Source organism: Budorcas taxicolor, chromosome 4 (genome assembly GCF_023091745.1).
Source record: "Budorcas taxicolor isolate Tak-1 chromosome 4, Takin1.1, whole genome shotgun sequence".
Taxonomy (NCBI): Eukaryota; Metazoa; Chordata; class Mammalia; order Artiodactyla; family Bovidae; genus Budorcas; species Budorcas taxicolor.
Genome location: NC_068913.1, coordinates 67,149,436 through 67,169,097, shown reverse-complemented (window position 1 = coordinate 67,169,097; position 19,662 = coordinate 67,149,436). Strand labels below are relative to the sequence as shown.

The 19,662-nt window shown below is 50.4% G+C and overlaps 1 protein-coding gene across 1 annotated transcript in view; it reads left to right on the top strand.

Moving 5' to 3' along the window:
• The window catches only part of ADCYAP1R1 (ADCYAP receptor type I), a 46,048-nt gene that overhangs the window by 10,348 nt on the left and 16,038 nt on the right, over nt 1–19,662 (top strand). The window contains exons 3-11 of the mRNA XM_052638838.1: nt 7,524–7,631; nt 9,705–9,725; nt 10,969–11,010; nt 13,463–13,572; nt 14,223–14,320; nt 14,786–14,918; nt 15,786–15,939; nt 16,370–16,430; nt 16,997–17,066. Coding sequence (XP_052494798.1) covers nt 7,524–7,631; nt 9,705–9,725; nt 10,969–11,010; nt 13,463–13,572; nt 14,223–14,320; nt 14,786–14,918; nt 15,786–15,939; nt 16,370–16,430; nt 16,997–17,066 — 797 coding nt within the window. The remainder of the gene's footprint in view (nt 1–7,523; nt 7,632–9,704; nt 9,726–10,968; nt 11,011–13,462; nt 13,573–14,222; nt 14,321–14,785; nt 14,919–15,785; nt 15,940–16,369; nt 16,431–16,996; nt 17,067–19,662) is intronic.

Here is a 19,662-nt window from a genome sequence, read left to right as displayed (position 1 = left end):
CTGACTCTTAACAGACACTTAATATTTCTTGAATATGTGAGTGAAGAAGAGGGAGGGAAGGAGAAAATGAGAAGATGAAAAAAAGGCAAAAGGAGGAGACGGAGGAAGAGAAAAGGCATCTTGAAATCTTCCAGCCCCAACAGCACTAAGCTTTGTTGGGGCTGGAGTCTGGAACAGATGGGGAGAGAGAAGCTGGACGTATTGCGTGGGTGTGGAAGGAAGATGAGTCGTCGTCCTTAGTTAAAAAAACAAAAAGAAACAGCCCAAGGTGCTCTCAGGAGCCCAGACCCAGTTCTCATTTTCCTGGAAAGTGTTCTTGGGAGCACTCAGCTCTGAGGCTCCTGAGGCCAGAACCAACCCATCGAGAATGGGAGAGAAGACAGACGCCACCTCCCTTCTCATCCAGGTCCAGCTGAAAGGTGATAACTGTAGGAAAAATGTGCACGAGGCATCCTGGGAAGCCCTGAGAAGACTTGCGTCTCCTTTGACCCCGGTGATGCCAGCCAGAGGGGTGGGTGGAGGGCTGAGAGCTCCCTATGGGATCAAGGACATTGTCCCATAAAGCAAAACTGTTTATCTATTCACAACATTTCCAACACCAAATGTGTGCATTTTCCATACCAAGCAAGTCTCCAGTTTTCTATGGATACCCACTGGATGTCCTTATAATTTAATTCAAATCTGACCCTAACGACCTAGAGTTAGCACAGACCCTACAGGTGAAGGGTCAGTTTCAGGAGACTGCTCCCCCATTTCAGATGCCAGTTGCACATCGTGGGTCCTCAGGTAACCCACACTTCAGTCTGACTTGGCTACCGATCAGGGGTTTCCATGGCCTCCTTCTCACACTCAATAATTTGCTATAATGACTTACAGAACACACTTACCAGTTTACTATAAAGGATTTTATAAATGAACAGCCAGATGAAGAGGTCCATAGGATGAGGTCCAATAGAATCCCAAGTGTGGGAGCTTCTGTCTTTGTGGAATGTGCCACTCTCTGGCATGTGGATATGTTCACCAACCCAGAAACTCTCCAGATCGCATTGTGTAGGGGTTTATGGATGTTCCATTATGTAGGCATGATAGGTTAAATCACTGGCCTTTGATGATTAACTCGATTTCTGGCCCCAGGGTGAGAGGTGGGGCTGAAAGTTCTAGTTCCTTAATCCCACAGTTGGTTGCCCTGTGGACCAGTCCCTATCCTCCAAGAGCCATGTCATGAACATTCACTCAGGTATGGCTGAAAGGGGCTTATGAATAATGAAAGCTGCTCCTCTGACACCGTCACTCAGGTTGTTCCCAGGGTTTCAGGAGCTCTATGCCCTAGTGCCAGAGAATTGACGCTTTCGAACTGCGGTTCTGGAGAAGGTTCTTAAGAGTCCTTTGGATGGCAAGGAGATCAAACCAGTCAATCCTAAAGGAAATCAACCCTGAATATTCATTGGAAGGACTAATGCTAAAGCTGAAACTCCAATACTTTGCCACTTGATGCAAATAACTGACTCATTGGAAAAGACCCTGATGCTGGGAAAGATTAAAGGTGAAAAGAGAAAGGACCAGCCAAGGATGAGATGGTTAGATAGTAGCACTGATTCAATGGACATGAGTTTGAGCAAACTCCGGGAGACTGTGAAGGACAAAGGAGTCTGGTGTGCTATAGTCCATGGTGTTGCAAAGAGTTGGACACAACTTAGTGACTAAATAGCACCAAACAGTCAGGAATCTGGGGTGAAGACCAAATGTGTAATTCTTATTATACCACAATATCATAGTCTCACAATATCAGAGTCATTATGATTTATTATATCATGATATCAAATTTATTTTATCACAATATCATAGTCTCCTAAACCCAGACACTAGACTTGGGCCCTAAGGTTTGGGTTCTACTTTTAGGCTTCCTACCTGCTCTGGTGCTAGGATCTTTAGTCTATGGAGGGGAGGCAGGCCAGGAACCAGGAGGGCTTGTAGAGTGTGGTGGGCCGTGGGGCAGGTGAGGGGACCTTGGCAGATGCCCTGTTGAGGATGTCTGTCCGGGCAGTGGGGCCAGGGAAAGCCTACTGGCCATCCTTCTAGATCCCAGCAGGTCCTGAGTGACTCTCTTCCAGATCTGAGCTCTGATCACTCAAGGAGCTGGGAGGCCACTCAGAGTCACCCAACCCTTGATGTGCTCAATGAGAAACTGAGTCAGGCTGGAGGATGTGGAGACTTGCCAGAATCATGCTGTGAGCCCTTGGCAAAACTCGAGTCACTGACGCCCTGCCAATGTGGAAGGGGCACCCTGTCCTTTCCCTCCCGCTGCCCTCAAATGCGAACTTCTCAAACTTGTTTTCTCCACCACTGTAGCCCTGGGCCTGATGGGCCGTGGCGCATGCTAGCTGCTCAGTAAACAGTTGTTGGGAGGATGGATCCCTTACTGCCTCTGTGTCTCTGACCTTCAACCTGGGAACCCTCCTCCATTGTGCCACCTACACCTGAGCCCCTCGGCCCTTGTGACTATGTTCCCTCACTCATCTAACAAGTTCTGGGACTCGGGGATGTCAGCTGGCAGAAGCAGCTGGCTGTGCCAGGGCCTAATGTTCCACATTAAGGAACATCTGTTGGCCAGGGCTCCAGGGCATGGGCCAGACACAGCCACACTCCACGGCCATTCTGTGGTCAGCACGGGCCACATCGGCCAAAGATGTACTGGTAGGTCTCTTTCAAGGACATGTTATCATGACTAGCCACGTGTAGGGGGAGTCCTGCTGTAATGGGCGGACAAGAGTCATCAGTAACAGGCCTGGGACCCATCTCCCTTCATGTGGCCCCCAGAATCCTTATCATCTTGGTTTGTCATCCTCAGAGCTTTCTGTGATGCTTCTAGCTCCCAGATGCAGTCATTCTGGAAGCAGGATACTATGGGTTAATGTGACTGCATGTGAATTCTAAAGTTGTTGTTCAGTTGCTAAGTCACGTCCGACTCTTTGCGACCCCATGGACTGCAGCATGACAAGCTCCTCTGTCCTCCACTGTCTCCTGGGTTTTGCTCAAACTCATGTCCATTGAGCCAGTGATGCTATCTAACCATTCTAAAGTAGCCAGGTCTGAATTCTAAGAGATACGGTTTTTTGCACATGGCAACTTTGGACGCTTTCTGATCTAAACATGACCCCAACCTGTGGGCCCCAACAGAGTGACTGTGAGCTCAGGAGGCCCACCCCAGACCTCCACCCCTGCCCAATGCCTGCCAGGCTTCCTCTGTGACTGCCCAGGGGCCCTCCACTGGCCCTTTTCACCTGCTTGGGCTTTATTTCATCTCTCTGCCTAGGTCTGTCTCAGGGGGATGATTCCCAGGGATACCTAAGTGAAATAATGAGATTAGTGGTAATAACAATGGTGACCAGGCACTGAGTGAGTCTGCCTTTCTTCCGACAACTTTCCATGTATGAACTCATTAATCCTTCCCACAGCCCTGGGGGTGGGACAGGCACAGGCTATCTTGTACCTGGCAGAGGAGCCCTCCAAAGTCCTGCTTTAGAGCCTGGTTAACCAGGTGAGGTCCCTTTCCTGGAAGTCTGCACTCTGCCATCAGACACACCACATACTGCCTCCTATCTCTGCCTTTGCCCCTCTGTCCTGATTCTATCACTCTATGCACTTTCTCTGCCCACCGGGAACACGTGGAGTTCCCTGCTCCTCTCAGGTTGTGTCCTTTCCCTGGATGACCTCTCACCCTGTGGCCTTGCCCATGCCCCTTGTGCTGGAGTGTAAAGCAAGGACAAGGCTTCAGGGACCATGTTAAGGAGCTGAGGTTACAGGGCCACTGGTTGGTGCTCACTGATAGTGGTGGCCGTGTGACCCGGTCACACCTGTCTTTGGAAGAGCTCCCAGTCACAGGTGTGTGGGGATGAGTGAGAAGACCAATGGGGAAGCTGTAACCAGAGTCCTAGGGAAAAGTGGTCTGCCCTTGACCAGGTGGACGTGCATGGATTCCACAACTATTTGACTGTCAGACAGCAGGACTTGGTGACCAAATGTCTACGGAGCACGAAGAAGGTGATAAAATGAGAATGATTCCAGGATTCCAACTGGGGCTGAGACAGGAAATCAGGTTTTGTAGGAGATGCTCAGTTGAGTCTTAGACAGGCTGGGTGTTTGGGCCTTTCAAGGTGGGGCTATCCAGCAGGCACCTGGCTGTGAGAGGCAGCCCTCAGGTTGTACAGGAGACAGGCTTGGGAGCTGTGTGTATAATTCTGTCAGGAAGCCCTTGAGCCTGGTTCAGTTCAGTTCAGTTCACTGATTGAGGCGTATCTGACTCTTTGCAACCCCATGGACTGCAGCATGCCAGGCTTCCCTGTCCATCACCAACTCCCGGAGCTTGCTCAAACTCATACCCATTGAGCTGGTGATGCCATCCAACCATCTCATCCTTTGTTGTCCCCTTCTCCTCCTGCCTTCAGTCTTTCCCAGCATCAGGGTCTTTTCTAATGAGTCAGTTCTTCGCATCAGGTGGCCAAAGTATTGGAGCTTCAGCTTCAGCATCAGTTCTTCCAATGAATATTCAGGACTGATTTCTTTTAGGATGGACTGGTTGGATCTCCTTGCAGTCCAAGGGACTCGCAAGCGTCTTCTCCAACACCACAGTTCAGAAGCATCAATTCTTTGGCACTCAGCTTTCTTTATGGTCTCTCACATCCATGTATGACTACTAGAAAAAACAGCTTTGACTATACAGACCTTTGTTGGTAATGTCTCTGCTTTTTAATATGCTGTCTAGGTTTGTCATAGCTTTTCTTCCAAGAAGCAAATGTCTTTTAATTTTACTTGCTCCTTGGAAGAAAAGTTTTGAGTCTGTTGATATCGTCTAAGATGAGTGGAGCAAAGGGCCAGGGCAGGGCAGATGTGAGCCCCTGCATTCGGTCAGGTGGGGCCCCGTGATGAGGGCCAGTAAGGTCAAGTAAGGGTGATGAGGTCAGTAAGGTCAAGAGGCCTCTCAGTGAAGAGGAGGGATGAAGTCAGATGAGGGGTGAAGCATGAAGGAGAGGTGAGGATGGAGTGACAAGGAGTGCAGAGAACAACAGCGGGAGGCTGGTAGGGGCTGGGAGGAGAGTGGGCACAGGGGTTGGAGGATATACTGAGTGCCCCAAATCTGAAAATCTAGTCTTCACACTTGACCTCTTCTTCCTCCTGGCAGCTCACATGCCGTGAGTCACTGTCTTAATGATTCCTAAATAGCTCTCAGTTTGTCCTTACTCCTCTCCGTCCCTTGGTGCTCACCTGATCTGGGCATGCGTCCCCGCCATGGTGGTCCCTGCCCCCCGTCCCTCTGTGCTCCGAGTCCTTTCATAGTCCTGGGGTTTGGCTGCGTAGGTCTCTACCTGGCTGACTCTGCCCTCCTCCCCACCCTCATCTGACCAGTTTGTGCTCCTCCTTTGGTTCCTCCTTCATTTTCACTCCATCTCTCTGCTCCAGGCCTGTCCCGAAAGTCAATGGGTGGCCGGGGCACGGGGTAGTGGTGGCAGTGGAGCATCCTCAGGCCAGCCAGTTCCTGCCTCTTCCTCCACCCAGGAGGTCGATCTGAAGCTGGACCTCACAGTGATGTGGAGCCTGGGGATGTGGAAGAGCTCGTGTGTGTGTGTGCTGCGGTGTGCTCTGTGTGTGTGTGTGTGTGTTGTGTGTGTGCTGTGTGTATGTCTGTGCTCTATGTGTGTGTGCTGTGTGTGTGTGCTGTGTGTGTGTGTTGTGTGTATGCATTCTGTGTGTGTGCTCCGTGTGTGTGTGTGCTCTGTGCTGTGTGTGCTCTGTGTGTGTGTGCTGTGTGTGTACACACTCTGTGTGTATGCTCTGTGTGTGCTGTGTGTGTGTGTGGTGTGTATGCATTCTGTGTGTGTGCTCCGTGTGTGTGTGTGCTCTGTGTGTGTGCTCTGTGTGTATGTGCTGTGTGTGTACACACTCTGTGTGTATGCTCTGTGTGTGCTGTGTGTGTGTTGTGTGTATGCATTCTGTGCGTGTGCTCCGTGTGTGTGTGCTCCATGTGTGTGTGCTCCGTGTGTGTGTGCTCCGTGTGTGTGTTTGTGCTCTGTGTGTGTGTGTGCTCTGTGCTGTGTGTGCTCTGTGTGTATGTGCTATGTGTGTATGCAGTCTGTGTGTGTGCTCTGTGTGTGCTGTGTGTGCTGTGTGTGTGCTCTGTGTGTGCTGTGTGTGCTCTGTGTGTGTGTGCTCTGTGTGTGCTCTGTGTGCTCTGTGTGTGTGTGCTGTGTGTGTGTGCTCTGTGTGTGCGTGCTCTGTGTGTGTGCTCTGTGTGTGTGCTCTGTGTGTGCTGTGTGTGTGCTCTGTGTGTGTGCTCTATGTGTGTGCTCTTTGTGTGCTGTGTGTGCTCTGTGTGTGTGTGCTCTGTGTGTGTGTGCTGTGTGTGTACACACTCTGTGTGTGCTGTGTGTGTGTTGTGTGTATGCATTCTGTGTGTGTGCTCCATGTGTGTGCTCCGTGTGTGCGTGCTCTGTGTGTGTGTGCTCTGTGTGTGCTGTGTGTGTGCTCTGTGTGTGTGCTCTATGTGTGTGCTGTGTGTGCTCTGTGTGTGTGTGCTCTGTGTGTGCTGTGTGTGCTCTGTGTGTGTGTGCTGTGTGTGTACACACTCTGTGTGTATGCTCTGTGTGTCCTGTGTGTGTGTTGTGTGTATGCATTCTGTGTGTGTGCTCCATGTGTGTGCTCCGTGTGTGTGCTCCGTGTGTGTGTGTGCTCCGTGTGTGTGTGTGCGCTCCATGTGTGTGTGTGCTCTGTGCTGTGTGTGCTCTGTGTGTATGTGCTGTGTGTGTATGCAGTCTGTGTGTATGCTCTGTGTGTGCTGTGTGTGCTGTGTGTGTGTGTTGTGTGTATGCATTCTGTGTGTGCTTCATGTGTGTGTGCTCCATGTGTGTGTGCTGTGTGTGTTTGTGCTCTGTGTGTGTGTGTGCTCTATGTGTGTGCTCTGTGTGTGCTGTGTGTGCTCTGTGTGTGTGTGCTCTGTGTGTGTGCTCTATGTGTGTGCTCTGTGTGTGCTGTGTGTGCTCTGTGTGTGTGTGCTGTGTGTGTGTGCTCTGTGTGTGCGTGCTCTGTGTGTGTACTCTGTGTGTGCTCTGTGTGTACTGTGTGTGTGTGCTCTGTGTGTGCTGTGTGTGCTCTGTGTGTGTATGCACTCTGTGTGTATGCTCTGTTTGTGTGTGTGCTCTGTGTGTGTGTGCTGTGTGTACACAGTGTGCTGTGTGCTGTGTATGCTCTGTGTGTGTGTGCTGTGTGTACACACTCTGTGGTGTGCTGTGTGCTGTGTGTGCTCTGTGTGTGTGTGTGTGCTGTGTGTGTGCATGCTCTGTGTGTGCTGTGTGTGCTCTGTGTGTGTGTGTGTGTTCTGTGTGTGTATGCACTCTGTGTGTGTGCTCTGTGTGTGTGTGCTGTGTGTGTATACACTCTGTGTGTATGCTCTGTGTGTGCTGTGTGTGCTCTGTGAGTGTGTGTGGGGAGGGACTGTGGATGCCCTCTCACCGTGGTTTTCATCCTCACAGGGTGCCCTGGGATGTGGGACAACATCACGTGTTGGAAGCCCGCCCACGTGGGTGAGATGGTCCTCGTCAGTTGCCCTGAACTCTTCCGAATCTTCAACCCAGACCAAGGTGGGTTTCCCCCAGGGCCTCTTCAGGCTACACTCGGTCCAGCCTGTTCCCCCAAGTCAGACCCCAGGCATTCCTGGGAGACAAGCACCAAAGACCGGGGGCACCCTGCAGGGAGGTGGTTCCCATTTCGGAGCTCTGTGCTGGTGAGATGAAATCAGGGACCCCCATGCACAAAGGGACACAGAAGCACCCCTCACACACGGCAAGGCCCTGTAGAGGTGCGTCATCGTGGTGGGGCAAGGCTAGGCTCTCGGATGTGGGCTCCATTGCGTAACCCAGCTGGGGACCTTGAGCAGGGCAGTCACCCCTCTGTCCCCCTATTCCTAGTCTATCAGATGGGAATGTGGAATGGTGACTGGGAGAATTTAAGTGGAAGATGCTGGTGGAAGTCCCTTAGCAGGACTGGGTGCAGCTTGATGGTCAGCTGTAAGTGTGAGCTGATGTTATCACCATGATCACTCATACAGGGAGGCCAGATGACTGCTCTCCATGGGGAGGGGCCTGAGGGGAAAGGGTTCCGAGGGATCTCTCCTTTGGATGTGAGTCTGGTGGGCTCTCCAGGCCTATTTCTGCCTTGGCAGAGACTCATGGACCCCAAAAGAAGGTTGGTGTCTGCTTTTAGTGGACATTGACACTGGGAGGGGCCTGGAGCCAGACTGGCCTTCTGCCCCAACTCTGTGGGTATCCCAGGAAGCAGGGTGGCAAGCTGAGGGTTGCTGAGTTAGGCTGGGTAGAGGCAGATGGAGAGACTGGGCTCCAGACAGATGATGTACTGAGAACCACGCATGGACCACCTAGTCCTGGGCTTGGGCCTTGCTTTGAGGAAGGAGGGTAGGGGCTCCTACAGGGGCTAGAGGCTCTGAGACACTTGTGTAGCCATGCCTGAGTCCCTTGAGACCTGGTCCTCAGCTTCCTCCCTCACGTGCCTAAGGCCTCGGCCAGCGTCCGTCTAGAATCAGAGAGGCTCCAAGCTGTGCTTCACTCTAGTGTCCTCTAGCCCATGTCAGAGGCAGAGGCAATTTTTTTCACACCTGAAGTCCAGCAACCTTGTTTCTGCCTGCAGAGGTGTCTGCTTGGAGGAGGTGGTTCAGGGAGATAGAGGCAGTGTGATGGGGATGCCCGGCCCCGCCTCTGGCTCCCCACCCAGGACTAGAGAAGGCAGGGCCTAGCTGTGCTGCCCCTATCTTGCCTCCCCGACTTTCTGTTGGGGCCTGTTGGCCATACCTCCTACCTCCAGAATCTCAGTCCAGGCCAGTCCAGCAGTTAAATTCTCCCATCCTGACAGTGGCTTGAGGACTGGATGCAACCCAGAGTAGAACGGGAAGTGCTGAAAGGAGAGGCACAGTGTGAATGGTGGCTCGTCAAGCGGGGTGGCAGCCCAGTGATTCAGCCCCAATTTCTAATTCATTCCTATAGAAACCAATTAATCACTTCCTCCATTCACGTACTCCTTTCATTCAGTCATTTATTTAAAGTTGACAGGAGAGCTACTCTGGGTCAGGTACCGTGGCAGGACTACTTTTCCACCACGCACAGAAAAGGTAAAATGAATCAGCAGTAAAATAAAATTTTCTGAAGATACGCTTTCTTTCAGATTCTATGCCTCCCTCTGGCAATTGCACAATGAATGTGTTATTTACACCTGCCTCTTAATGGTTCATTAAGGCAGGGCCTTTTAGCATCTCCATTCACAAAGTTAGACTTGACTTAAACACTTAGAAAGCTGAGAACCGCAGTTTTCCTTTTATTTCCTGGTTCCCAGGGCTGAATCTCATGCTCATTGTAATAGTTGCAGCTCTGCAACTGTTGGAGATGCAGGAACGCCATCTCGCTCCTCCTTTAGAATGCCTTTCTTTCTCAGTAACTGTGCCCTGTTCTTGCAGGAATGGTAGAAGTCTCTAGTAGAACAGTAGAATCCCAGCTTGTAGTTCTCAGGCCTCTGGGGCCTCAGCACAACTTCTCTTCAGAGTCTGGGAGTGGGAAGGAGGAGGGCACCATCAGCAGGGCTCAGAGAGCAGATTGACTTTAGCCAACCTTGCTCACCTCTGTGTTTTCTCTCTCGCTCTGTTTCAGTCTGGGAAACGGAAACCATCGGTAAGAGGAACCTTGGAGAGGACAGACTGCTGATCATCTGTCCATCCAGCAGGAGCCCAGCTGACTGTTAGGAGTGGGTGGGGGTGGACTGAGAGGTTCATCAGGGGCTGGGCTCATCCCTCCTTTCCCTCCCCTCCACCCTTGGCCATCTGGAAGCTGGGGAGACACAGGGAGATGGAAGGTTGCAGCCCTGGTCTCAGGGTGCCCATGGGCTTGTTTGGGAAGATGGGACTCGCCTATAGAGGGGCAGCAAGCAAGGACACCTGTGTGCTTTGGCATGAGCTTCTGTACACATACAGGCCTGACTGTGTGTGTGAGCCCATGCCGATACTGACATCCCCAGGGCCACAGAGTTGGAATGTACGGCAGACTCTGGAGCAGAAGAGACCTAACAAGGCAAACTAATTAGTTTGACATGCAGGCAAACTAATGATGGTGTCAGGGAAGGCTTTCTGAAGGAGGTGACATGTCAGTTGGACCTTGAAAACACAGTTTGGAAAAGTAGAGGGAGATGGGGGTTCATTGCTGGCCGAGGATTCAGCCTAAAAAAGGTGGAGGTGGAAATGAAGAATTGGGAGAGAAAGAGAAAAATATATCTGAGGAGGAAATGTTTAGAGTTCTGGGGTTCCTTTGATGGGAGCGGTTTGTGGGCTGAGATGGAGGGTTGAACACCAAACAAAAAACCCGAGAGCAGGATCCATATTGCTGTTCTATGTCCTTTTTCCTGAGAAGAGCCAGTTAATGAGCTTGTTTACAAAACAGAAATAGACTCAGAGATAGAAAGCAAACTTATGATTATCAGAGAGGATGGTGGAGGTAGAGGTAAATTAGGAGTTTTCCACGAACATATATGCACTATTTTATACAAGTTAGACAAACAACAAGGAAAGACAAAAAAGAGAAAAGGCCAGTCACCCTCTTCCAGTCCTCTCTCACTCCAGAGGCCCTCCCCTCCTCCCAACAATGTCTCATTTCCATACCCTGTCATCCAGTGGGGAGAACTGAGTCATGAGCCACCGTTAGCATCATAGAAATACAAAGCAAATGAGATGGCCCTGGAAGGTACAGTGTGTGTGTGGCTGCTGTGTGCGATGCTTCCTCTTGGCTGAGACCCCACCTCCTCCTAGCCCCCCTTCTCTAGACTAGGGGCACCCTTGACCTTCCAGGGAGCAGAGTAAGCAGTGGATAGCCCTGGCAAGCTGATGGTCAAGTGTCCGGACTCATGTCCACGTCTGTTTTGCAGGAGAGTTCGGTTTTGCAGACAGTAAATCCTTGGATCTCTCAGGTAAGGGATGAGCTAAAATTGACCATGGGCTGGCTAGAGGGAGGACGTCTAACATGTGAGGTCACAGGGAGCTAACCTGTGAGCTTGGGGACCCCCTTCCAGGCGGGGCTATGCCCTCTGTGGCTCTGTGATCTTTGGTAGCTCACTTTCCTTCTCTGATGAAGTTGTGGGTTTTCTCCATGGAAATTTGCATGCAAGTGCTCAGACAGAACACCGTGCATATAATTTCAGGGAAGGACAGATCTCAGTAAAAGAACTCCTGGATTAAATGGCCTGTGATAGCTTGGAGCTCCCACAAGTAGCCCAGTGGTTCTCATACTTTGTGATCACAGTCACCTGCATGCTAAGTCACTTCAGTCCTGTCTGACTCTTTGTGACCCCATGGACTGTAGCCCACCAGGCTCTTCTGTCCATGGGATTCTCCAGGCAGAAATATTGGAGTGGGTTGCCATTCCCTTCTCCAGAACAGTCACCTAGTGGGCTTGCTAAAACAGATTCCTGAACCTCACCCCAAGAGTCTCTGATAGAGCAGTCTGGGTGGGGCCTGAGAATGTGCATTTTTGGCCAGTCTCCCTGATGATGCTAATGGGCCCGTCTAGGGAGGGCCCCCACTTTGAGAACCTCTGCCCTAAGATTCTGCGCTTCTATGAAGTTGTTGGAGGAAAACAGCCTAGTGAAGTAGGCGCAGCCACTGCAGGGTGTTGGCAGTCTGGAGAGTACTCCATCTTCCGGAGATTTCTATCAGAACAATAGACCAGCAGATTCATGGAATAGTTCTAAACAAAAAGGTTTATACTTTTCTGAGCCCACACTATATTTTGAAAAGGGTAAGAAGGAAAATAAAAGAAAGGAAATGGCTTGTATCTCCAGGATACTTTTTTTAAAAAAATGTTTTTCAGTGCAGCTTCCCTTTCCTCTTCCCACCACCCTGATGTGGGCAGAGCAGAGAGGAGACCCAGGGAAGGGAAGGGCTTGGCCACTGCCATGGTCCCCTAGGACGTGCAGCCTTTCTGAAAGAAACGTTCAGAGGGACTTGGAAGGAGGGTGCCAATAGCAGCCTGAAACAGATTTGCTGGAAGAAAAAACCATTTGGCATCAAACTGTGGGACAGAAGTGACCTCGTCTCTCCTGGGCCTGCCAGACGCCCTCCTTGTCCTGGGTCACATACGACTCAGAATCTGAGCTGCAGTAGGAGACCAGTCTCCCTGCTCTGGGCAGAGCTCTCTTTATGGCAGGATCCCCCACCCTCTGGTGCTTCCCAAAGCCCCAGGAAGTGCATTTCTGACTCTTGGTTGAAAATAACTGGCCTTGGATCTTCCAACTCAATCAGCAGGACACGAGGTTGGAAAAGTGTTGGTGTCTCCTGTGTTGGCTGCTGCCTTTGTCCCTGTCCGAGCTCCCCAGAGATGGCCTTGGCCTCTGAGCAGGGGTTCTTCCAGCAGCATGGATGCTGGAACCCCTTTTATACAGATGTCTTTTGTTTATGATTTCCTGGCCCCTGAGTCCTGTGAAAGGAAGAGCCACCCCCAGGTGTCCTAATACACCAGGTAAACTCCCAGGAAGCCAGTCGGGGAAGAGGGGTCAGCCTGGGGCCACACTCAGGGCCTGGGCTGGAGGCAAAGGGGGCTGCTGCCTTTTCCTTTCCCCTAGACATCATGGTTCACCCTTAGACAGTCAGAAGCAGAGAGGATAAAATGAGCAATCATTAAAGGCTAAAAGGCCCCAGGCAGGGTGAAAACCAGACTGGACTCCACTCTGCAGACAGCAAATGACTCCTGCCTCCCCTGGTGTCCTACAAAATGGCCTTTAAAGTCAAGCTGAAGAAAATTAAAGTACATTAGTGATAGGAAACAGACTTCTAAACTTGAAACGGCAGAAGTCTTTTTTTTTTTTTTTAATGTGAATATGTATCTTAATAAGATCTGATGCTAGGTTAATGGAGGTCTGGTCCTTGTTAATTAAGCAAGCCTCATACCCCCTGGACACCACGGAAGCTCCTGGAAGGCCCAGAACTCCCGGTGAAAGCCTCACCTGGAGCTTCTCCAGATATGACGAGAGCTCCTGCCACCCCACCCCCAAGGTGATTCCTGAGCCAGGAATCTGCATTTGTGATCCCAGGTTATTCTTGTGCTCTTCCAGGGCCTTCAGGAGGGGCTCAGGCCTTTTCCTAGAGGGAAAGAGGCTGGATTCATCCTGGCTCAATCCTCTCACTCCTTGTTTAGAGGTCAGCTTTCACTGGGCCCCCCTGTACCCCATGTTCTTAGTATAAGGGCTAAGCAATTATTATTTTCACTCGGACACTGGAAGATCTCATGAACCTGCGGCTGCCATGCTTCTCAGATGGACATGTGGATTTCCAGGAATTGCTACTTAAGGAGTAATAGGCCATTAAGAATTTTAGACCCCCTCTTCCATCACTTCTGTGCCTCACCGCATTTTTGTTTTGCTGCAGACATGAGGGTGGTGAGCCGGAATTGCACGGAGGATGGGTGGTCGGAGCCATTCCCGCATTATTTCGATGCCTGTGGGTTTGAGGAGTATGAATATGAGACTGGGGACCAGGTGAGTATCTGCTGCCCTCCTGAAGGTGGAGGGATGGGGCCAACGAGGCAGGTGGAAGCCTGTGTCCCCCAGGGGCCCCGACTCCTGATGGAACTGCAGAAACTCGAGTCCCCAGGCAGCATCCACGAGTGCCTGCTGTGGGGCCAGATGCACGCAGGGCAGGACTTTCACTCACTCATTCTAGGCCGAGAAACAACTGTCTTGCTGCCTGAGCTCTTCCGGCCCCCACCACGTGTCCACCACCTCCCGAGTGGCTTTTCCAGATTCCTGCCTTTCTGTGGTCCAGCCATTGTAGGGTTAATGCAGGGCCCAGTAGGGCCCCCCCCCCCCCCGCCCCGGACCCTTCTCCAGGCTAAAGGCTGGCTCTGTTCTGGCTGGTCAGTGCTCCTGCGCTCTACCAGCATTTAGCTTCTGCGCAGTGCAGATGGACAGAAGGAGGAGGTGGCTCAGGGGGAATGGGCTTGGGGAGCTTGGGGTGGTGGAGGGACTGATGGCGGGGGGAGGAGATGTGATCAACTAGAGAAGAGGGGAAGGAGGAGCTGGGTAGCATGCCCAGAGGTGGGCAGGCCCGGCCTGGGAGGCTTGGTGCCCTCCCAAGGGGGCCGGGGGCAGGCCCCACATGGAGCCCTGTGCCTTGTGCTCTGCTCCAGGATTACTACTACCTGTCGGTGAAGGCCCTGTATACAGTCGGCTACAGCACGTCCCTCGTCACCCTCACCACCGCCATGGTCATCCTGTGTCGTTTCCGGTGAGGTTCCCGACAGCCGTCAAGTGATTGCAGCCCACCCCAGTACAGAGCCCTGGCTCTGTGCCTCCCACCCCCGATTCCTGCCCTGGATGTCAGCCCTGGGTGTCTCTTGAAAGAGACCTACAATAAGAGATAGGACCCCAGAGAGGACAGCTGACTTGTCCAGGGCCACACACAGCAAGGCAGACCAGGGGCAGTAGACCTACACCCCTCGCATTATCTTCCTGGTCTGGATGGAGAGAGGTCACAGGAGGGAGCAGTATGGCCCCAGTAGGGGGGCAGGAGGTGGGAGCCTGGGAGTGAGTGCGGGTTTAGAGAGCTGGGAAGAAGGCGTGGTCTAGGTGGACAACCCCCTTGAGACAAAGCTGTGGAGTCTGTGGTCCCAAAGCGGACCCCAGGGTGGAGGGTGGAAGGCTGTGGGGCTCCTTTCTTCAAGGCATCTGTCTTCCCCGCCCATGGGCGTAGGAAGCTGCACTGCACCCGCAACTTCATCCACATGAACCTGTTCGTGTCGTTTATGCTGAGGGCCATCTCCGTCTTCATCAAAGACTGGATCCTCTATGCTGAGCAGGACAGCAATCACTGCTTTGTCTCCACTGTGAGTGCGCTGAGCCCCGCCACGATTGGTCCTCCCTGCAACGCCCCGCTGTCCAGGTGTTTTCCTGCAGGTTGAGATGTTGGCCCCAGTGACCACAGACACCCAGGAATGACCATGAGGTTACTAGCAGCCGGTGAGACCCCGGCTTGACATCACTTCTTGTTCCTTGGCCTGTGGGTATACTTGGCAGAGCAGTTGAGGCGGGTCAGGTGGAGATGTCAAGTCCCACTTGACTAAGGAGGGAACTTGGCTCAGAGAGAGGACTGGCCTGGTCACTGGTGCCTTAGCCCAAGATGGAGCCAAGGGACTGATTGACTGGGGTTCCCTCCATACCACCTACCCAGTTCTGATAGCTTTGGAAGTAAGCAGAAAAGAGAACAGCTCAGAGCACAACGCCTTGACCTGAGAGGGCACACTTGGAGGCGGGTGTCTATGAGACTTCTGGGGGGGCCAGGGTATCCCATTTACCCATGTGGTATCTGAACCCTTTATTGTACCAAGGAGGCTCCTTCCTCTTTATTCTCTTTATTCTCCTCTTCTGTGAGGGCTGGGGAAGGGGCAGAAGGTGGGGGAGAGTGAGCCTGGGGAGAAGAGAGGGTTGTGTGTGCACCCCCTGACCCCACCCCATCCCCATCCTTTTCTTACATATGCAGAGCTGCCTCCATGGGCAACTTTGGTTCAGACTCATAGGATGCTGCAATTTTAGACTCTGAATGCAGGAATGTTGAGTCTTTCCGACCCAAGGGGTGTTTAAGCTGGAGATGCCTAAGCTAAGAGCCCTCAGGATTCCCCATGGTCCTGTTGGGCTGGATTTTCAAGGTTTGTTGGGGGCTTGCACCGCCCTCCTCTTCCCCACTCACCCTGTAGGTGGAATGCAAGGCCGTGATGGTTTTCTTCCACTACTGCGTCGTATCCAACTACTTCTGGCTGTTCATCGAGGGCCTGTATCTCTTCACCCTGCTGGTGGAGACCTTCTTCCCCGAGAGGAGATATTTCTACTGGTACATCATCATTGGCTGGGGTAGGTCTCTGACTGTGGCCTGGACAGGTTCAGGCCCCATGAACAGGATGTCCTTCGTCCCGCCATCTGGGAGTATTAGTCAGAGGAGGGAGGCTAGGGAGGTGCTGCCCTGCCTCACAGCTATGGCATACTGCTGGATCTTGGATACTTTCTTGCTCTTCTCCTTGTAGAAAGCCTACCGGCTGAGGGAGGGGATATGCTCAGCGAGGCAAGATAGCCCAGGGTCCGAGGGAGACATGGAGCCCCAGAAGGCCTGGGTATGAGGGACAGTTAGGGTCCCCAGGACACCAGGTCTGAGAGGGAGATATGCCCCATGGACCAGAACCCCATGTCTGAGGGGTCCATTGGCCCCCAGAAGCCCCAGGTCTGAGGGGGATACTGGGACTATTAGTTTCCCTATTATCATGGGGCTCCTTTTCTTTGTATCCAGGGACACCGACTGTGTGTGTGTCCGTGTGGGCTATGCTGAGGCTCTACTTCGATGACACAGGGTGAGTACATGCTCGAGAGCCAGGGCCGGAGCCCCAGGTAGGCTGTCAGTTAACGCACTGAACCTCATGTTGACTGTCTCAGACAAACCACCCGACGCCGGGCCTGGCTACACCACCAGCCCTGAGCACTGACGATGCCGTGAACCCGCTGTGGCTGGGTCCACCCTGCCACGTCTCAACTGGGACCCAGTGAGAGTGCGCACAAGGTTTCAGAGCCCTGCTCTGCCTCTGGGCTCAGCTCTGAGTGACTGCTCTCCTTTCAGGGAGGAGGGGGGAACGTTGAGGCTGAGACAGCATCCCCAAGAACCTGAGGTCTCAAGGGGGAACATGGCCCTTGCCCAGGAGTCCAGCAGTGCCCTGACTCCTGGCTCCAATTGCTGCCTTGACAGTGGAGCAGAAGAGAGTGCCAAAGCACTGGGACCAGGACTGGGCTTGGGGGTATAGTCCATCAGCTCTCCTTCCAGCCAGCCCCACTCCAGAGCCACAGGGGAAGAAGTGCCACCCCTTTGTCTTGCAGGGCTCCTGGCTCCCAAGCATCTTCTCTCTTTTTTCTGTCTGTCTTACAGCTGCTGGGATATGAATGACAACACGGCTCTGTGGTGGGTGATCAAAGGTCCTGTAGTTGGCTCCATAATGGTGAGTGTGCTTGGAACAAGAAGCAGGAGAGAGAGAGAGGTCTGGGCTGAAAGGTCCGGGAGAGGAGAAATGAAGTGGTCACCACACAAACCAACCTCCTTTTTCACGGCTGTGTTATGCTCTGCAACATGGATGTGCAAGTTATTTAGCTATTTCACTAGTGTTGGGCATTTGTCTATATTCCATTTTACCTCATTATGGAAGATGCTATTATGAAGAGTTCTCTGCATAGTTTTGAGAATGTGTGAATATTTCTTTAGAATTAATCCCTAGAAGAATTGCCGGGTCAAAAAGGGTATCCCATATCATTGTCTGCACTTCTAATTTCAATCATTTAAATTTTTGCACAGCTTTGTGGGAGATAATGTAGCTCATTGTTTTAATTTTTCCACATTGCTTGTGCAGGAAAGCAATTTTTTTGACACATTTATTGACAGTTTGCTTTTTTTTTCTGGTTACTGTTTATTTCTTTGCTCATTTTTTCTAGCCCAGTTGTTATCTTTCTTACTGTTTGATAGATAGTAATGCTTCATTTGTTACACATATTGTAAATATAATTCCAACATTGCATGGTTTTATATAGTCAGACCACCAGGCCTTTTCATCATGAATTCTGAGGCTTATTTCTTGTTTCTGGAAGTCTTTCCCAACCTGAGAATATAAAAGTAATCTTAATTGCTTTATAACAATTTTAAGAAATTGGATTATTACATGTATGATGGGCTTCCCTGGTGGCTCAGATGGTAAAGAATCTGCCTGCCAATGCTGGAGACCTGGGTTTGATTCCTAGCTTGGGAAGATCCCCTGGAGGAGGGCACAGCAACCCACTCCAGTATTCTTGCCTGGAGAATTCCACGGACAGAGGAGCCTGGCGGACTACAGTCCATGAGGTCACAAAGAGTTGGACACAGCTGAGTCACTAACACTTCCACTTTCATTCCATGTATGTCTTTAATCCATCTGAAATTTTATTTCTCTGATCTGAAATGATATCTAATCTTATCAAGTTGGTTTTTTTTCCCCCAATGGATAGACATCCCACCCTCTAAATATTTTTATTGAATAGGTCATCCTTTCTCCATTATGTAGAAATGGAAGTTTATTATAACCACTCAATGTAGTCTACTTGTGTTTAGCTGCAGACTTCCTGCTCCATGTTACTAATCTATGCAGCTATTCTTGTGGCGAGTACCCTGTAGTGCTGGTTACCATAATCTGGCAGCATGCTTTGATATCTGCTGTGGCTAATATTCCTTTCGTTATTTTTTCCCTTCAGAATTTTCTTGCACATTTACTTTTTCACATGGACTTGCACATGTGTCAAGCTGAAGGAAAAAGACTGGTTGAAATTTTTTATAGGAACGCCGCTGAATTTATGAGCAAATTTGGAGGAGAAGTGGTTTTCTTAAAACGCTAAGTCTTCCTTTCCAAGAATATGGCATGATTCTCTATTTATTTAGTCTTTCTCACAGAGTCATTCTGTATAGTGTTCTTAAGTTGTCTTGATAGGTTTACCTTTATGGTGTCTTTCAGGTTGGGCTCTTATGTAGGAATTATTCTTTTGTTGTATTTTCTAGTGGGTGTATTTGTGCTGGTGTTTAGGAAACCTACTAGTTTTTGTGTATTTTTTTCCTTTCTTGGTTACCTTTGAAGCTCTTTTTATTGGTTCTTATCCCTTTTCAGTTGGTTCTCATGGAAAATTATATAACCTATAAATGAAAATATTTTTCTCCTTTATTTCCAATATGTATGCTGTTTAGTCCTTGGTTTTGTTGAGGATGATGTTTGCTACAGTGTTGGGCAGCTACCCTTCACTGAATTAGGAAAGTTTCTATTTCTGACTTGTTTCAGTGTGTATTTTTTAAAATAAGGAATAGATGTCAACTTTTATCAACTGTGTTTTGGAGACATTAATTGCTCATTCCTTTAGTGATGAACATTGATAATATTCCAGTTTATCTTCATGATGAACAATGCTGCTGTGGATATATTTGTGCATACCCTTGAGTATGTATGAATGTGTCTTTAGAATATATCTCCAGGAGTAGAATTTCTGGGACAAAGGATATATACATTTAATATTTTCTTGGACATCAAATTGCCCTCCACATGTGGACTATAAAAGTGCTCATTTCTCATGTTTTCATTGGTGTTTTGATTACTGAACTATTCACCAATCTTAAGGGGATAAAGATAGCTCATTGTTTTAATCTGTTAATGTAACAAATATTGGGCTTCCCTGATGGCTAAGTGGTAAAGAATCTGCCTGCCAGTGCAGGAGATGTGGGTTCAGTCCCTGGATTGGGAAGATCCCCTGGAGAAGGAAATGGCAACCCACTCCAGTATTTTTGTCTGGGAAACTCCGTGGACAGAGGAGCCTGGCGGGCTCCGTTGGATGGCAAAGAGTCAGACATGACTTAGTGACTAAACAGCAACAACAAATGTTACTCGATTTTTTTTTTCCTCTTGGCATAAAACCTTTATTGCCCTGATCTGTTTGCCCTTTTAATGCACTGCTAAATTTTTTGTTTGTTAATATTCAGTTTATAGCTTTTGCATTGTTCTTTGTATGTTCTTTGGTTTTAGACATGTGCCT